This window comes from Alexandromys fortis, unplaced genomic scaffold (genome assembly GCF_014885135.2).
Source record: "Alexandromys fortis isolate MF-2015 unplaced genomic scaffold, M_Fortis_MF-2015_v1.1 scaffold_60, whole genome shotgun sequence".
Taxonomy (NCBI): domain Eukaryota; kingdom Metazoa; phylum Chordata; class Mammalia; order Rodentia; family Cricetidae; genus Alexandromys; species Alexandromys fortis.
Genome location: NW_026067946.1, coordinates 10,253,310 through 10,273,625, shown reverse-complemented (window position 1 = coordinate 10,273,625; position 20,316 = coordinate 10,253,310). Strand labels below are relative to the sequence as shown.

The window sequence follows — 20,316 nt, the reverse complement described above, 5'->3', positions numbered from 1 at the left end:
CATTTAAAACATTATTTATCCTCTGACTCTGGCGCAGCCTGTCTACTCCTCTGACCTGTGAAGCCAACAGTAAACTGAGTTTATGGGTTTATATTGTAAGAGACTGTCTTGAGTTACAGTTTCTTAGAGCTTGAGTCCTACACTTTTAACAACTGAGTTATGAATCAAAACCTTTTTAAAACTGCTAATACTTGCAGTAAAGTGTATGGGTATTGCTTAACACACACCGGTTTACCTGTTTTCTCTTGTAGGAATACTAACATGATATAGATTATTTGAGTGTTCCACAATTTCATGTCAAAAGAATAAAATTCAAATAGTTAAAACAGACTTGTCTCAACTTTACAGAAGTCTGGAATGATATTCACAATCAAACTTCTGAACTTCTGAGGTTTTTGTTTTGGGAAGGGGTTGTTTCTTGTTTCTGGTTTTGTTTTTGTTTTGTTTTTATTAAGACATAGTTTCTCTGTGTAATAGCTCTGGCCATCCTGGAACTCGCTCTGTAGATCAGGCTGACCTTGAGCTCACAGAGATCTGCCTGCCTCTGCCTCCCAGAGTGCTGAGATTAAAGGTGTGCACCACCACCTCCAGGCCAAACGTCTGGATTTTATAAGTGAAAGAACACACAGCAAAACCTTTGAATAACAAAATTCCAAAACACAGAAGTGTCATTCCCGAGAAGAGTGTGAAGCTCATGGCGCAGGCAATTCCTTCTGAAAATGCTTCTCATGACTTACACAACAAAGGCAGCCACAGCGATGCCAACCATAGTCCTCAGTTTGTTACTTTATGCCCACCAGAGTAACTGACAGTGGAACAGGAGCCATCTCTAAAGGTCATCTAAGCATTTTGTATATTGAATGCAAATTTCAAGTCTGTGTGTTTCGCCTCTCACGTTTTCCAAATTGAATAACTTGCTATATTATACAGTCTAATTTGTGAGTTCCTGAAAGTGCAATCACAGAAAGCTATAACTCCTTTTGTGAAAGTGTCTTAAATTAGAACAATGGCTTCTTTCTTTGCCTCAAGCCTCTGGCTGTGACCTTGGCATGGTCTCTTCTGTTCCTCCAATGAAAGGTAGGTTTTGACCCTCACTGCTATGTGGCCTAGTTTTGCTTTATGTCTGTACTTAAACATCATCTATCAATATCCCTCTCCACTTCTCTCAGGGCAGTAACAAAAAGGGCTTTATCGTTTGCCTTCAAAACAGCGCAGTGGTGTTCTCTGTAGGCTGCTGTGGAGAGTACTAGGCAGAATTCCTCTTTAGTTTCTTCTTTTACGGTCATAAAAATCTCTCCTGTCCTCCACCCTGGTGGGTTTGAGCTTCCTCCATTCATAGACCTCCCCCCCCCCTTTTCTATAATTTGTTTATGATTCTTTTCATCTTTACGCAGCTCCAGGGTAAGACATGGGTCTGGGCTCCCAAGACTACTGTCAATTTCTTCCAGATAATCACTGATGATTCTAAGTGTGTTTGTTTATGGACAGGCACACACGTGTGGATGTCAGAGGACAAGTTACAGGAGCTGGTTCTCTCCTTCTGCTATGTAGGACCCAGGGATGGAACTCGGGTTGTCAGACTTAGTGACAAGTGCCTTAACCTGCTTAGCCAGCTTACTGCCCCAGCAACAACTGAGAAAACCAGAACTGTTCTAAGTTTTTGTTCTCTTCACATGTAACCTTTTGTAGCCTCTCCTTTCCTCTTGGAGGAAATGTTTCAATATGGCAAAAAAAATGTTACCATTCAGAGGAACAAGCTATACACCAGCTTGGAAACCCACCTGGAATGCCAGCACTTGGGAGCCTGAAACAAAGGGACTCCTGGGCTGGGCGATGGTGGCGCACGCCTTTAATCCCAGCACTTGGGAGGCAGAGGCAGGCGGATCTCTGTGAGTTCGAGACCAGCCTGGTCTACAGCGCTAGTTCCAGGACAGGCTCCAAAGCCACAGAAAAACCCTGTCTCGAAGAAAAAAAAAAAAAAAGGACCCCTGGAGCAAGCTGGGTAACCGGAGTAGCATTTGGAGACCCTGCCTCGATAGGAGGTGGAGAGTGATCAAGCAAGACACCTAACAACAGCCTCTGGCCTCCTTATACACAGAGGTGAACTTGTACCCACACATCTGAACACATGTACACATATAGATAGCACACACATACATATGCAAACAATGAATTTTATACATATTTCTGACAATTAAGCTATATACTAATATGGTAAAAATCGGAAAAAAATACTCGAGGATTATATATATAGAATGATTGACCAAGAGATGGAGGAATGGACTCTAATATTTTTAAATGCACATTATAGCATTCTTATAAAGTGGGGACCATATTTTATAAATGTAAAGTTAAATGCATGCAGTTCTATGAAAATAATCTGAATTCCCTAGAACGGCATGCATAGGTGAATGCTATTAGTTTTAGTGATGGGATGGGACAGGTCTATCAGCAAAGCAATGATCTTTATTATCTAAGAAAGCTGGCAGCTGGGAATCACATGCTGGTTTCTCTGGGTATTCTTTGTCCTTGTATCTAAGAAGACCCAGGTCACATTTGCATGGCTAGAATTAATCAATCAACTCTTGTACATTGCCGAATGTCATATTAGCAAGTTCCTGTAAAATGTGCAAAATGAACTGAAAGCATCTTCTGTACTTTCAAAGGACTTAAAATCTAATTCTATAAATGGACCACTAGGGAAGAACAGTCGGAACGAACTTGTGTGTTTGTATCACAAGGGCTTGGAAACCTGCAGATTGGGGCAGGCCATAGCAGCGCTTGGCAAAGCCTCGTGAGGTGCTAGGGTTGTAAAGTGAGGAGAATGTGCTATGCTGTGCTAGCGAAATTTGAAAGCAAGACTTTCTTCATGCTTGAAGCTGAAGAGATAGTTCAACTGTTTCGAGTGCTTGCTTCCATTGCAGCTGTCCTGGGTTCGGTTCCCAGCATCCACATGGCAGCTCAAAACTGTCTGTAATTCCAGTTTCAGGGGATCTGACGCCCTCTTCTGTCCTCTCTTTTGCATGCACTTGCATGCAGCAACTTAATTTATGAATCATTTGGCCAATGAACCGAAGGTCCTCACAGTAATGTTACTATACATCAAAACTCTGAGTATTTTTTCCTTTCGAGTTTACAATCCGTTTCTTGACATTTACACTGTAAGGACACACACAGACACATGAGCAAAAATTAAGTATACAGACACACTCATGCGCACACACAAACACACACACGCACGCACGCATGCGCGCGCACGCACACACCTAAAAACAATTCACATGACCACTAGCCTGCTCCTGTAGTCTCAGTGAGGCAGAGTTAGAGAAACAGGTAAAGCAGGAGGTAAAAGCAGGCTTTCTGAGATGGTCGCTTCTCATAGAAGATTCTCTGAGGTGAAAGTGGCAAGAACACAGGGCCAGGTGTCTAGACAGGAAAAATAGGAAAAGCAGGAGGACCCAGTAGCCCTGCAAAATACCCAAGACATCCGGCCTTAGGGTTTCTCTCTCCTGAATGTATAAACTTACTACTTTTCCTTTCCCTGTGACTTGATCTGCTGTATTTCCCTGATGTCCATTTTGTTTTTGTTGTTCCTGCCAAGGAGGACATCTGGTAATGCCCTGGACAGCCACCAGCTCACTCCTTCCATCCCTTTACATCAACTGCTTGACAGGGGGGTAGTTTCAGCCCAGGATTCAGAAACAAACCTGGGCAGCATGATGAGATCCAATCAGTAAGTACACACATGTAAACGGCTAGGGATGTAGCTCAAGGACAAAGCACTTGCTTGGCATGTGGGTAACTCTGAGTTCCATTCTTGCAAACTGCTGACTTTCTAAAACAAGGCTTTACTGTGCGGTCCAGGCTTCCATAGTTAAAAGATCTTGCCTCGGCCAACCACTGGCTTTTCCTTTTCTTCTGAGCATGATATATACACACACATATACACATACATATACATCATACACACAGAGATATACACACATACACACACATGACATTACAATTTGCTCTGAAAATTTAGGAAGCATTTTAGGAGCGCATAGAGAGTCTCTCTTCTACTTCAGCATTTGTAGAAACATATCAGAACAGAAGGATAAAATGAGATGCGGGCAGCCTAACGACTCACACAACACACGGAGTACAATGTAGTTCACTGGCACAAAAAGTGATCTTATTTTGTATTAGGTCACCATTTTGAGGGTGCTTGCTATAACTGCATAAAACCAAGATCATCTAATAACAATATGCTACCCATCCAATAAAAAATGAGATAAGTAGAGAAATTTGTGTTCAAATTACAATATCTGGAATATATTAGTCGAAAAGGGGACATTAATAGCCATTTATAAAATTATTGTTTGTGATTTTAAAAAACACTATAGAGTAGAAAATGCAGAGAAACTCTTTCAGTTCTTGCAGATTAGATGAGACAAATAACAAATAAAAGCTGCAGAGGCAACTCAGCAGTTAAGAGCACTGGCTGCTCTTGTAGAGGACCCAGGTTCAATTCCCAGAACCCACATGGTGGTTCACAGTCCTCTGTATCTCTAGTTCCATGGGATCTGATGTCTTCTTCCTGGCCTAAGTGGGCACCACACATGTACTAGACACACATGAAAGCAAAACACCCAAACACATAAAAATGTTTAGTTAAACAAGATAAGACAATGTGAGCCGGGCGATGGTGGCGCACGCCTTTAATCCCAGCACTCGGGAGGCAGAGGCAGGTGGATCTCTGTGAGTTCGAGACCAGCCTGGTCTACAGAGCTAGTTTCAGGACAGGCTCCAAAGCCACAGAGAAACCTTGTCTCGAAAAACCAAAAAAAAAAAGATAAGACAATGTAGGCAGTGTACATTTTGGATTGGCTCCTGAGCCAGAAAAAAAAAGGCATTTTTCTTTTTATATAAAATATATTAATGGTATAATTAGTAAAAATTTGAATAAATATATTGACTTGTTCAGTCTTATATCATGATCAAATGTTTGTGGCATTAGAATCAGAGAGAAATGTGTCTAGTTTGGAAATGTAAAACAGACCAAGCGCCCTCTGCTGGTACCAGCTGAAAAAGACTCGGTTTCCTTAGGTAGCTGGTTGAGTCTATCTATGCAGGAGAGGCTTTGCATGGAAAAGAATCAGCCATGCTCAGTTACAGCAAACCCGGCTGATTATCTCAGCACTCTGTGGTTTGAAGAGTATTTCTTGGGTTTTTTCGCTGTTATTAAGTGGGAATTCTTCTAAAGACTTCACTATGAGGTACAATATTACAACCCCTTTTCCCAGTTAAAAAGCTAATGGTTAAGTACAAAGCAGATTATATCTAGGATCCTAAGTCAACAACAAAATTCACTCAGAGATTTAATATAATAGTGTGAGTAACTTAGTTTCTGAGGCTTTACACAGTCAATAAGAAGACTCTGATAAGAGAATAAGAACTGTCATAGAGATTGGATTTCCTGTTTTATAATGGCTTTGTCTTAGGGTTCACCTTGTAACTTAGCTTCTCTAGGGCCTTGGACTCCAGGCTTGTTTTTCTTTTCTTTACAGCTAATATCCACTTATGAGTGAGTACATAGCATGTTCATCTTTCTGGGTCTGGGTTACCTTTCTCAGGATGGTTTTGTCTAGTTCCATTCTCCTTGGATAGATACCTTGCTCAGCCATGATATAGTAGGGAGGGCCTTGGACCTTCCCCAAAGCTATGTGCCTTACCCTCTCTGAGGAGTGGATGGGAAAGGGCATAAAAGGGAAGAGAGTGGGAACTGGAATTGGTATGTAAAATGAAAAAAAAAAAAAAGCTAGTTTGTTTTCTTTTTTAAAAAACTGAAACAAATGGCATTGTCACTTTAAAAAAATCCTTAAATATAATTTTTCCTGATGTTTTTCCTTCACATAAAAGAAGAATTTTTGTTTTGTTTTTGTTTTATGAGTAGCTAAGCACTTTCCTGCTTTTGCATTTGTCCCATTGACTGCTTTCATTCTGAGCCACACATCAGTGCCTGGGGGTAAGCGGGATAGGAGGAAGAAGGGGCAGATGAACGAACATGAGAGAGTCTTGCATTTGTTTATGCAAACATGCTTATACATGTGCCTTTATTTAACACGGGTATTTATTTTACATTTCACTGTATTGCATTCTAAGAATCATCACCAGGAACTTTCAGTACTAGGCAAGCATTCTACAACAGAGCCATAAACACCCTCGGCCTGGTATTTTTTACAATTTATATGTTACTTTTATATTATAGTTCAAATATGGAGTGTCTCTTCAAAAGTCATCTGCTAAAGACTTGGTCTCCAGAATGGCACTAGTAGGAAATGGGGGAACCTTTAAGAAGGTGGCCTATTAGGAGGTATTAATGGCTGTTAGGGAAATGCCCTCAGGGAGACTGTGAGAGCCTGGTAGCTAAACAGGACTAGAATTCAGTTTTCTTAAATTCGCAGTTATAGGGAGAATGACACACAATAATTTTTAATGCCTGTACAGAAACTTATAGCAAAAGCTTCTTTTAAAATATAACTCACAGCAAAACAAGATCTTGTCAAACTCTAATATATGTCACTTAGCATTTAGCTACTTTTTATTTATTTGTGTGTGTGTGTGTGTGTGCAGGTGCAGCGCACAACACCTGTCTGTGCTCTATGCGCTACTATACAGTTCGCGAGCTTCAGGCAAGGGGCTGGAGGTTGAAACAAATACAGACACACACAGAGAGACAGAGACACGGACCTCTAGTCACTGGTAAGAAGCCCTTTATTGAATAGCACCATGGAGGCTTATATACCCAATAGTCATGTGGGCCAACAGGTGAAAACCTTATCCTCTGATCCTCAAGGCCAAGGCAATGCTTGCTCGTGCAGCAGAGCTGGTAAACAACTTTGACACAGCCTTTAGTAACTCAAATCAGAAGGAAAATAAAGATCACTAGCAGGGAAGAGCAGCTGGAGGCCAGGACTCCAAATGGTCCCAACATGCAGGTGCCTGCAGAGGCCAAAAGAGGCACTCAGATTGCTTAGAGCTATAGTTACGGGAAGTTATGAACTGTCCAATATCTGTCTGGGAACAAACTCTGGTCCTACTGCAAGATTAACAAGTGCCCTTATCCACTTCATGTTTATACGTCTTTTAATTTTTACAAGCTTACTTCTGATCCACCTATTCTTGTAGTTATAAAGATTCGATTAAATAGTGAATTTTAAAACTGTAAAGGTTTTCACCAGCCAAATTAAATAAAAGCAAATTAGTATTACAATTTAAGAATCGCAGCATCCCCCTTTTCCCTCAGCACCATGTTTCAGTTCATTTATATTCGTCAATCCAGGTGCCATGAAGAACAGAGTGAGGCTTTGAGTTCTTGGGATTTATAGCTCACAGAACTGTCTACTATGTACCAGTCTAGCTCTGAGAGACCTGTGGGTGAGAAGGCATAGCACAGACGTAAATAGACAGAAAAATGCCAACCAAGATGCGTGAGAATAAACATCCTCAGGACTTTATTGAGGAAGATTAGATTCACACTGTGTGAGAGTTAGGGTCTTCCTAGGCCCTAGTAGCCCCAAAGGTGTTGTACATCCGCACCTAAAATGATACACTAGAAAAATACTGTAGGAAGACTTCCTTCAGTGTTCCAGCAGGGGGTGCTAAATTCTTTGTTCCCATACCACTGGTTCACAAGGATCAACATCATGGCTTTATACTCCTGTTCACTGCCATGATTTAGGGTGCTCTAAAACTAGAATTGAAGTCTGAAATGGGATAACTAAGGGAAAAAAAACCCGCTAAGGTTTTTCCTTAGTCCTTGCAATGACAGTCAGGACAAACAGAATGTGCATACAGGAAAATAGCCCAACTGAAGGGTGTCACCTCGGTCTTCACCATCTATACGCTCTATTGGTCGGATTTCCTAATGGTAGCGCCTGCATTCCTTTGCCTGGGGGCTCCTTTTGGCCACCAGAGCACACCTTGCTATGTGGCAGGCAGGTCACAGGTCTAGGAGCAACGCTCTACTGACAACTGACGATGCAGTTTTGTATATAAAATTCTATGTCTTGATTACTTTTCTATTTCTGTGAAGAGACTCTGTGACCAAGTCTACTAATGGAAGAATGGGTATTGGGCTTACAGTTTCAGAGAGCAAATCCATGATCATCCTGGTGCATGGCAGCAGACAGGAAGTCATGGCACTGGGGTGGTAAAGCAGAGCTTACATGTGGAGACAACAACCACAATGCAGAGAGGGAGAGGGAGAGGGAGAGGGAGAGGGAGAGAGAGAGAGAGAGAGAGAGAGAGAGAGAGAGAGAGAGAGAGAGGACTTTTGAAAGTTCAAAGTTCATCTCCATTGACACACCTCTTCCACCAAGGCTACACTTCCTAATCCTTCCCGAAGAGGACCGAGCATTAAAATATATGAGCCTATGGAGGCCATTCTCATTCAGACCGCTATAGCCCTCCAGAGGAATAACTCTGAGTTTACACTGATTTCCAGAGTTTCTCAGTAAAAAGATCAAGTTCCAGTCACCCCGCACCCTTTTCTGGATGATCAACCTTTCATGTCTGTGTTAGCTTCCTTCACTTGCCTCCTTGTTCTGTTACCTGTTTCCTAGGCTGGCTGCCATTGCAGTGCCTGAACTCAACTCCTTTCCCAAGGCCTGCTTCCTATGACATCTAAGACTTGTGAGGTCCTATGAGAGGACTGAATAAATAGAAAGGATTATTCCAGTCCATCTCCCACCCCCTTTATTCTCAGAATTATTTTGAGCCTGGGAGCACTTTTCCCCTTGGGGAATTTGTTCAGTCAGAAGGAATAATATGCTTAAAAAATCTCTTTGCTGCTCCGTGATTGCTCTAGGCTCCATTTTCCTGTTAAATAGGTTCCCGTCTGTTGTACTAGATTTCTATGATCCTTAACTATTAACTCATGCTTACCAATTAGGCCTAAAAACCAAAAATCAAGGGTCAGGAAGAGCTGGAAGTAGTGACTGTTTGCAGTGAAACACTATTTTCTGGATAGATCAGGGAAATTGGACACGTGGACTCGCTGTGACTATGACTTGATTCACAAGACCTGTGCAAGATAGAGTTGGCTGAAATCACAGCTTGGGTAGGGGTTAGAAAATCCCACCCCTAGCTAAGAAGCCATTGACAATGGAGAAGGGAGGGAGAATTAAGTTTTCCCCAGGGATGCCGCCCCGAAAAGAATAGTTCGTGCCCATACAGGCAGCATTAAATGGACTCAGTGGATGTGTGGGGGCGAAAGAGGACCAGAGAAGTTGGAAAGGAAATGTAGGGGGGAAATTTGGAAGAGACAGAATGGGAGGTGGATTTGTCTGGAATACAGTATATACATTAGTAAAATTCTCAATAAAATTTATCTGAAAACGCACGCACACGCGCGCGCGCACATAAACACACAACAAAGTCAATTACTATCTAGATCAATCTGTTAGAAAACAATTCCCGGTGTGCTAAGAGCTTTTATAGCACTAGGCTCTGACTTTACTCTTAAGTGTGTGAGTATATAATCAAGGTAACTAATATGGTAACCGGAAACCAATTTAATACCAAAGGCAGCTGAAAGGGATAATAGAGTAGAAGAAAAACTTTAAAAATATTTTTTCTTGCCTCTGAAGGATGGGAAAATGTCCCATCGATGACGCAAAAGTAAAGCATCACAAGAAAGGGGCACGTGGAGAACAAATGAGGGGCACAGCATTTGGCCTAGAAGTAATGAAACCTGTGGAGATCGTGTGTGGAGAGTACTTGGTGACCGCAATCGCAGGAAATCGCTTCTTTAATGAATGGGTGCTCTAGGCTTCGTCGCCATAGAAACGGGTGCCTGTTCAGTCGGTTCTGGTAAGGTTGGAGCCACTGTGACCAAGCCCGAGCGGCTGGGGCGTTTGTGGAGCAGAGGTGTCTGAGAACAGGAACTCGAAACTTCCCGAGCACAGTAGAAGGCGCCCAGGACACGCAGGCGCAAACACATCCGCGTGCGCTCAGTCAAAGGCGGCGGGAAGTTGGTCTTCTGAGCAGGAACTGAGCAGCCTGAAGCCTGATTGGAGCCCACGGACCAATAAACAAACGTCTCATTGGTGCGGCGCGCGCAGGCGCGCGTAACCCCAGCTTCCCACTGGGCCGTTCCCGTGGAGGGGGCGTGGTCCCAGGGTTCCTCCCCTCGCCTCGACCCAGCCTCGGGGTCCGGGCGGAGGGTTCCAGTGTCCGCGGGCCCGGGTCTGCGTGCCGCTCTACCGTGCAGGCTTGCGCGGAGCCGGGATGCGCTGCGCCTGCTGCGGGTCCTCAGCATGGAGACCAAACGCCTGGAGATTCCCGGCAGCGTCCTGGACGATCTCTGCAGGTACCGGCGGCTCACCTCCGCCTCCGCTTGCCCTCAGCCTAGCAGCGGCCCCGGCCTGGGTCCTCCCTTCCCCTCCTCGGCCCAGCTCGGTTCCCCCTCCTCATTCCCGAGTCCCATTTTGCGCCCCAGCCTCGGCACTCCACCAGTCTCAGGTCTCAGCACTGAGCCCGGGCCTCGGCTCTCCCTCCTTGGCCCCGGGCCCCTCTTTGACCCCGGCCTTGGTTCTTTCCTGTTACCGGGTCCTGCTTTGCTCCCCCGGTCTCAGCTCTTCCCCAATCCCCGGGTCCTTTGCACCCCCGCCTCGATTCTGTCCCCCACACTGGGTCCCGCTTTGTGACCCGGGCCTCGCTCTCTTCTGCCCCCGGGTCCTTTGCGGTCCCGGCCTCGGCTCTCCCCTCCGTTCCCGGGTCCCTCTTTACACGCCCAGCTTGCTGGTGTCTGACGCCCCTTCTGTCCCCGAACTCTTTCTGTTTCTCTTTCCCTCAGTCCCTCCACCCTGGGGCACTGGAATCCCTCATTTCTACCTACTTGTACTTGTCTGCCTTTTCCTGCAGGTGAATCTCCTTAGCCCAAATATGAATCCCTAGCGGTTTTCGTCCCAATTCCTTCTTGGAACTGTGTGGGGATTTTGTTGTTGTTGTTCTGTTTTGTTTTGTTTTTTTCTTCCACTGACTTTGACCTGTGGGTTTCCCCCCCCCCCTCACTTCTTTTCTCTGATTCTGGAGGTAGAGCCCACTGTTTAAATTCCAGTTTTATGATCTCAGGTACCTGGATCTTCACAGGGAGCAATTTCCGAACTTAAACTTTCTCCTCTGCGTGCTTGCCCGTGACAATTTCTGTAGAGAATTATTCTTTTCAAGAATTTCCCCGGATATATCGTTGAGAACGAAAGGGGGAAATCCAAGAGTCTCTCCTCTTTGATCTCTTGCTTCTTCTAAATATAAGGACATTCTCGCCCCCCCGCGTGTCCGTGTTCTTGTTAGCAGTTCTTGCACCCAGCCCAAACCGTGTTCACAGTACTTCCTTCTTCTTTGTCGAAGTAAAGTTCCTGGTACACCGTTACCAAGTTGTCGCTGTGGTTTTGAACTGTGGAATAGTTTAGATGTGAATGCTGGCTCTGTATTCACTTCTAGTGGCTGTATCTGTGATTTAAAGTGAAATTCGGTCTTTGTGCCACATTCTAGCTGTTTGCTTTAAAAAACATTTTTAAAGATTTGTTTTATTTATAATTACGTGTCTGAAGGGGGAAGGGGCACATGTATGTAGGTGTCTGCGTAGGCCAGAAGAGGGTGCCTGATACCTGAAGTTGGGGTTAAAGGGCATTGTGAGCAACTGGAAGTGGGTGCTGGAAGCTAAACCAGCATCCTCTGCTAGAGCAGTAGGCTCTCTGAGCCATCTCTAGCCCTCCACACATATTTAATTTTAAGAAAAGAAATATGCTTGTGAAGTGTTCGCTTGTGTGTCCTGGTTTATTGAAACAACTCTTTAATAGATGCAGTGATTTCCATTTTCATCTGGACAGACAGATTTGAGGATTAATTTTTACAGAGACACATTTATCCTCATTTTTAAAGTCAAGATTTGAAATCTTCACCACGTGAATGTAATGCAAAGTCAATCTTCTTAAACGTTGCAAGAGTACGTAAGAGAATACATAGATTGATTGTATAGTTGATAAGCGCTTAGCATTTACTGCAATCCCAGCACCTACATGATGGTTCACAACCATCCAAAACTCCAGTTCGGGGAAGGTATCTGACTCCCTCTTCTGAACTCGGCACCAGGCATGCACAGGGTACACACAATACATATGCGCAAGCAAAACACTTGCATGCATTGATAATCTGATTTTTTTTTTTTTAGAGAGAATGTTTTTGTAATTCTTTGATGTTGGAAGAATTACAGTTTTTGGTTTATGGTAGAATTCATAAAAGTTACAAGGAGTTTATTTTCTGTATTCCCAAACTTGGTAAGAAAATATAATGTGTATATTGTGTGAAAAAGTCAACAAAGATTTTGAGTCTAAATTGGGATTACAGGGTGTGATCTTCATTTTCTCTGTTTCCAAGGCTTGTTGTTGTTTTCACAGATGCACATTTTATAGTTGAAACAATTTAAAAGAGTTTGGGATAGTGAGTGATACTGTGTGTGCTAATAAGGATGAAAGTTGACATAGTCACTACACCTTTACCTTGTTAGGAATATGTGGACTAACGTTACCTGGGATTGCATCATTTGAAGAAGTGATATCAGCTGTCGTGGTTGTAACGTGGCACTGCTCACAGAGTAATTGCATTCTGTGTGATAGGCAACTGTTAGTGTTAAAGGTGTTGGGTTCCGGTGGGTGTTTAGGCTGCTTTCTTCCGTAAATCGTGTTACACACTGAGCTTTCTAATGTTATGTGTTCAGTTTTTCAGGCTAGATGCTGGGTGAACTACTGAGTAAGCCAGCTGACCATTTCTTTAAACTACAGGTTTTGAAATTAACAGTTTTCAAGTTAGCATCTGTCTCTTTTGATTGGTTTGTTTGTAGTTTTATATTAAAAATTCAAGCTCACGTGTAAAGCTCGAGCTTTAGAAAAATTATTATTGGGAGTGTTGGCTGCTTGTCACTGTGCATGTGTGGAGAACAGCGTTGTGAAGTTGCTGCCACCCTCCCACACAGGGATCTAACTCAGGTTTCCAGGCTTGTACCATGCAAGCCTAGCTGTCTCTAGCCTTCTAGGTGGCTTGCGATTCTCTAGCGCAGTGGTTCTCAACCTTCCTAACGCTTCGACCCTTTCATGCAGTTCCTCAACCATAAAATTATTTCATTGCTACCTAGTAACTGTAAATTTGCTACTCTTTGTGTGTCCTAATGTGGCTACCTGGTAATCGACCCCAAAGAGGTCACGACCTACAGGTTGAGATCTAGTGGCTAGCACGCCGACTCTTCTAATAGGTGCGCAGTTGGAGCTTCTTGTGTCCCCACCCAACCCACTCCCCGTTTGTTTCTTTAGTATATCCTTGTGTAAACCTCTGTTGTACTGTGTGCTCTGTAGATCGGCTTTTCCTGTAGACTTTCTTGCTCTGCTGAGGAAGGTTAGGTAGGCCAGAGGTGTGAGGATAAAGTTCAGCCCAGAACATACACAGATTTATTTAAGAAAATCTGCAAAAACAGAAATGGAGTAGACAGGTTCTTAGAGGAATCCCTCCTGATAGGGAATTAGGATTCTTCTATAGCAATTAACTTTGGGTGTTCTATTTGTGTGGTTGTCCATATCCAGAGGGACAAGTGGATATTTTACTATCTTATTGAGAGTTAGCACAGTTTGAGATAGGCTGTCGTGTGTGTTAGGCTGGCCTCAGACTTTATGTAGCTAGAGAGGGATGGGCTTGCGCTCCTCATCCTGCTGCCTCTACACCTCATAGGCGTGTGCGCCACCCTGCCTCATTTATTAAGTGGAAAATTCTTTCTTGTGACTGGCTATCTGGATGAGGCACCAAGGGTCATGAGGCGTTAGGCTTCAGGTGGTTGAGACCATCACAAGTCAGGCTCCAGGTAGTCAAGGACTGATTGGTAAATAGTGGGATTTTATTTTTATTTTTTTATTTTTTACCTTTTCCATTTTTCTTGCCAAGAAGACATGCCAGGACAGATAGGTGGTCTGACTGGATGGAATTGAGAATTTTTATTTAGTTCTTATTGTCACCCTTGTTAAAAGCACATGTCTGTGAAGTCTATGTTCATTTTTAGAATTGAGGGTGCTTTGCTTTGTCTAACAGGAGGGTGATGTTGTGTGATCAAAGAGTGCCTGCAGGAAGGGCACTTAACGTAAACAAGAGCCTGGCTTGAGAGGCCACCATCTTACAAGACTGCACTCTCCACTGGTGTGGGGGGAATCACAGCAGTGTCTGAGGGCTGATAGGTCCAGGCTTACAGGAACTGGATGAGAGAGTTGTTACTTAGATTTGAGAGGAGTGGCTGGATGAGGACTGGTAGCTCAAGCCGGGCAGAGCCATTATCTGAGGAGATCATGGGATGTTTGGAGATGACGTAAGGGAGGTAGCTGCATGGATTGGGAGCAAGAGTTCTTTATGAGGACAGTCCATAAAGATAGTCATAATGACAAAAGTGGGCTAGGGAGGACCCAGAGTGAGGGCTTGTTTCAGTTCTCAGCACACAAGTGTCCATAACTTCATCTCCAGAGACTCTGGTGCCATCTTCTGGCATCTGTGAGCACTGTGTGAATGTAGCGTTAGGCAAAGCACTTGTTCACATAAAGTAAAAGCCCCTAGAGGTCATTGCCTAACCACAGTAAGAGACTCTGTTCCTAGAAATGGGGCAGAAAGTGGGGCATGGTGGTGGACACCTCTAATTCCAGCATTTGGGAGGCAGAAGCCAGCCTGGTCTGCGTGGTGAACTCTAGGACAGCCAGGGCTACATAGTGAGACCCTCTCAAAATACAAAACAGAAAGAAGGTGGAGAATGTCAGCCTCTGTCCCACATGGCACCATTACACATCCACAGAGTCATATGTAAGATGGTTTCAGGACGGCAGGTAGGGAGTTTGTGCAGTAGGAGCCCAGTGACATGTGAGAGAAGTGAGGACCTACTTCAGAACAATCTAACGCTTCTGGAGGAACGTGTTGAAGATGGATTCCCAGAATGTCTGGGGAATGAGAGATGAGAGGATCTAAAATTATACCAAAGAATTCATACCACAGAATTCAGAAAGATGGGAGCATGGATCCTAGTCACCCATTGTGGTCTAGAGTTGATTGAAGCTGCAGGTTTACCTGGGGCTGGCCGGAAGAGAAGTCAGATTTCCAAGGGCTCCTACAAGCTGGCAGTTGGTGAACATCTGGAGGTGACAGATGCTGGTGGGTTCTGTGCTTGCCTACAGTTGGACGTGTGAGCAGGACTTGATGAAGTCCAGTCTGTACAGGTTCTAGTAAGTTTTTTTTTTTCCTTACAGAAAGGTTTTATCATCTTAAACGAATTCTCCATGTTAATATGAGACCACAGACTCCCAAAGGTGAAGTCAGTTTTGAGTCAGTACATATCCTGGTCGTCAGTGATGGCCTTGACTGCCTGTGACATAGCATACTGAAGTATGAGCTGGTGGTCCTGTCCCAAGGAAAGCCCACTGGGAAAGATTTTGAAGGGTCAGAGTGGGTTGTGGACTGACCTGGACCTCAAAGTCTGCAGAATGTGCCAGTGAGGAGAGATGCCATTAGAATTGGAGGGACAGACAGATCTTTGGGTAGTGACTGTCTGGAAGGTGGGGGCTGTCCCCAAAGCTAAAGCCTTAATGTGCTGCCAAGAAACCTGAGTGGAGTGGTCCTGAGATTTGGAGGGAGCCATGAACTAGGTCTGAGAATACAAAGGGGAACCTCCTTAAAGTCTGGCTTGAGCCTGGAGGTGTAGGAGGGCAGTCTCATAGGGAGTAAGGAGTGAAAGCTACCGTGGATTAGGATAGGAGCACAGTCACATTGGTGGGCCTTGGGTCCTAGACCATTCTCTGAGGGCCGTCTGGCTATGTTACAGAAATAGTAATGTTATGTGGAACATTAATATGGGTGTGGTAGTCAGGGACAGGAATCTATCCATGAGATGCTGGGGGCGTCTCTGCATCTCGGACACTTAAGGATATTGGGGCCTTCAAGGAGATTTAGGGTTCTTTCCTTAAGGGCAGTTGTGGTGGGGTTGGCTGTTACTGAGTGTGCAGGGGCGGAAGAATCCCAGTCCAGAGAGGGAACTTGTTGGATGAGGCAGAGTCTGTATTAGAAACTATAGTCAGGGTCTTCAGTTATACGGCTCTGGAGTTATAGGACTGACTATGTATTGGAAGTGCCACAAGAGCCTCTAGGGGCTCAAGCCTTAAGAGGTCCTGAGCTTTAGACCTTTAGACGTGGTGTCTACCTAGGAGGAAGTGAGCCAGGACCGGCAGGATGAAGTGAAAACGTGGGGTTTTCCTACAGGTAAGTGAGCAGACTGGTTGGGACTTGCCATCAGTGCCAGTGAGGATGACTGGGGACCAGAAGATTGAACCAGGGAAGGTGGTCAGGACTAAGAAGTCACTTAGGTACCCATCAGTCCCACCTTTAGGGTTACTCTGGCTTCTCTGCAGAGATGGACACAAGAGCCTGTGTAGCCTCAGGGTCCCTCCAGTCCTCAAAAGACATAGACCTCATTTTGAATTGGTCTCCTCACAGTCCAGTAATAAAGTTGGAGGCTTTTTGTCCATTTTCTGGTTTGACTGTAGTGTAGCATGAGGTCCTTGGATGGCACTGGCCTTCTTCCCTGAGGAAAGAGGGCTAGCCAGTCTCAATTCTAATGGTTCCACTCTGCCCGTTGGGTATCTCCCCAGGGAAAACTTAGACCTCAGCGGCTTCGAGCACTCCTGCCTGAACTGCCCTGCCTGACCTCTGCAGTAGCAGGAGAGAAAGAACTTTGATCTGAAGCTCTTAGTTCCCTTGCCCAGCTGCTAGGTGGGGCTCTAGGATCTCGTGAGAATGGCAGGAAAGATGCAGTTGCTTCTGTTGTCCCTTTACTTGATTCTTGTCTTGGTGTGCCTCCCACTTTGGCCTTGCTGGCTCTGTGGGTATCCCAGTTGCTTTAGCCCTCGATGGCCAGCCATGTCTAAAGTGAAAAAGAAGACTCACGCCCTGGTCTAGTTTATGAAGCTTTTGTCTGGTATCTAAAGAGGCGTGGTGTGTATAAAATGTACAGCCCACATGACTTGGCCTCCTATTCAGAGGTCCAGATATCTGCATGGTTTCAGCCAACCTAGAATACCGAAGAGGGCTAGTCTCAGGAGCTTCATTGTTGTCCCCCCACAGTCAGCTGGAGTTAACACATGTGATAGCCACCATTTCCTTTCTCATCATATCATCGTAGTGACTCAGTGCTTCATCTTGTAGCTCATTGTAACTAATGGAACACTGTATCAGACACAGTAATGGAGGTGTGAGCCTCTAGCTCAGACAAGTCCAGGTATAGGACTTCCTGTGTGTGTAGCATATGGTTATGATAATGTAGAAAGTCAGAAGCTGTGAACCCTTCAGTGTCTCCGATGAAGCTGGGAGAGAAGAGGTACCCTGACTAGACTGGCCTAGTTTGGATTGTATTGGGAACTGGGCAGACTTCGGAAAGGGGCATGTACCCAAATAATGGCAAAGTTCTTATTAGCTACCTTGTGAAGGGAAAGAATGTTCTCTGAGGATGAGGGAATGACTTTTAAATATTTGTTAGTCAGTACCTGAAGTTCCTGAACAAACATGAGGGTAGATCTGGGCAAGGAGGCGCTGCTAGAAACCACTCAGCTGGTGGAGAGGAAGGGGGAGTGGAGGGAATCGGTGGAGAAATGGCTGTGAGCACGGAAGCGGGGGGCTGAGCAGGGCTTGGTGCAAAGGACAGGTTATTAAGGGTGCTCTAATTTGAATTTTGTTGCTGTGATAAATATCTTTTTGAAAAAATATCAAATGGGAGGAAAGGGTTATTTGACTTACAATGCAGAGTTACAGTCTATCTTTTTGGGGAAGTTGAGGCAAGAACTCAAGCAGCTAGTCACATCAACAGACAAGAGCAAAGAGAATAAACACATTCTTGCTTGCCTTTTCTCAGTTTGCTTTCTTCATTTTTATCTGGTCCAGGCCAGGCTAGGGAATATTGTCACTTCTGGTGGGCTGGGTCAGCTAATAATCAAGTTGGTCTCCCACAGATATGTTTATAGGCCAACTTAATCTAGATATTTCATCAGCTGAGGCTTTTCCCAGGTGTTTCTGGTTTGTGTCATGTTCCAGCTTAGTGGGGTGGCAGCATGAGGCTGGTTGTGTTCCAACATAGTGGGGCAGCATGAGGCTGGTTGTGTTTCATCATAGTAAGGAAGAATGAGGCCAGTTGTGTTTCAACATAGTTGGGCAGCATGAGGCTGGTTGTGCTTTACTTGCAGTCAGAAAGTAGAGTGCTGAATGATGGTGCCCATCTTGCTTTCTCTTTTATTCATTCTGGGACAGCCCACCTCACTTAACCTGGAATCAAGTTAATTCTCAGTGATAACTCTCACCACCACCCTAACTAAAAGAAGATAGTTCTAAAACAGCGCTTGAGTCCCTTTGTCTCGTGAGTGCAGTAAACTTGAGTGTTTCTGTTCTTGTGTGAAGGGCAAATGCTTCACCCAGCTCCCAGCCCTGGTCATACAGATGTCTGTTGGCTGGAGACTGCTTGTTTGTTCCCGGCAGCTTAGACTCAAAATAACCACACAGAAACTGTATTAATTAAATCACTGCTTGGCCAATCACTTAAGCGTATTTCTAGCTAGCTCTTATATCTAGAATTAACCCATTTCCATTATTTTATATATTACCACAAGGTTCGTGGCCTACTGGCAAGGTTCCAGCTGGCAGCTTGAGTCTTTCCCGTCTGGTGGCTCCATGGCATCTCTCTACTCCGCCTACTCTCTCTATATCTCTTCCAGCTTGTCTATATTCTGATAAGCCATTGGCTGAAAGCAGCTTATTTATTCACCAATAAAAGCAACACATATACAGAAGGACTTCCCACACCAGATGTTTCTTGGCACTTACAGTGGCACCTTCCTGAGAACCCTGTGCCCTACCTTGCACGTCTACTATTGTCCTGCTCAGTTGCAATCTCTACCCTACACCCCTGTACTCACATCTAAGAATATACTTTCCATTATTTCTGACTAATAAATTACTAACTGCCTTACTCTGGTAATCATGCATCTCACTCCCCCCCCCATCCCAACTCTCTGAATGGGGGCGTGGCTCAAAGGGGGAAGTCCTCAGGGTTCAGGCTCGAGGTAGTGTCTGCCTTCAGCCCTTCAACAGTTGAAGTGATGGGAACTGTGTAGAAAGAATGAGACAAGAGTGGTGATTGTAATTGTTAATTGTGGGTCAGAAGACAGCAATGTGCAGGCCACCTTGGTGTGGCTCTGAATTGCATTTGCTGGCTGCAGTGTGAAGACGGCCTAGGGATCTGTCAGACCATGACAGTCTTCTAAAGATCCTATTGCCTAGTTGGTGTGGTAGAATTTGCTGAACAAATTCAAGTAGCATCAAGTAGGGAACTGGATTTATAGTCAAAAAATGGCTGCAGAAAGAATGAAGAGTGGCCATTCTGTTTTGAGGTTCTCTTATCAGGCATGACCACTGAGAAAGTTGCAGAACACAAATTATTTAACTGATGATATTGGTTTACATATAAGGAGAGTCTTGGGTATCTTCTCTGTTCCTTATCACTGGAAGTAGCCTTTGGCAGTTTGGCTACTACCTGTTTCCTGACTTCTAGGACGGTCAGGAAATGATGCTGTATAGATTTGGTGCTTCCATCTGATGCGTTCTGGCTTGTTAGTTGGGACCTAGTAAAAAAGTTTAGTGCCAAACAGTAGTCTCCTATAAGCTGTCACATCTAATCCAGAAAAATCTCTACTGTGAATAATGTTCCCCCATTTAGGGGACATTTGCAACTATCTGGAGATGGTTTGGTTGTGGCAGCTTGACAGGTAGTTTACCCAGATGGAGGCTGAGGATGGTGCTGAACATCCTTCAGTGTGCAGAGCGGCCCCTTTTGCTAACATTACCTGCTTTTGAAAGGTCAGCAGTGCCATGATCCAGCCGTGGTGGCACATGCCCTTAATCCCAGCACTGTGTTAGCAGAGACAAGCAGGTGGATCTCTGAGTTTGAGGTCAGATTGGTCTACAAAGCAAGCCCCAGGCCAACCTGGGCTACATGGTGAGACCCTGTATGAAAACAAATAAAAAGGCAAAGCTACAAAACCAGACAGTGTTTTGTTGAGAGAATGCAAAGAAGGAAACAGCAAGGACTGGGAGCACGAGTTGTGAGTTATTCATTTTCCATTTCAGAAGCTGTATTGAAAAGACCCCAAACCTAGACAGGAAGTGGAGGTTGTTTTGTTGAGGCGTGGAGGTGAATTACCCAGCAAGAGGACTAGT

The 20,316-nt window shown here is 44.6% G+C and overlaps 1 protein-coding gene across 1 annotated transcript in view; it reads left to right on the top strand.

Moving 5' to 3' along the window:
- Window positions 1-10,164: 10,164 nt before the first annotated feature.
- Window positions 10,165-20,316, top strand: part of Dcp2 (decapping mRNA 2) — a 38,670-nt gene continuing 28,518 nt past the window's right edge. Inside the window, exon 1 of the mRNA XM_050149269.1 lies at window positions 10,165-10,354. Within this exon, the coding sequence (XP_050005226.1) occupies window positions 10,302-10,354 (53 nt within the window). The 5' untranslated portion in view covers window positions 10,165-10,301. The remainder of the gene's footprint in view (window positions 10,355-20,316) is intronic.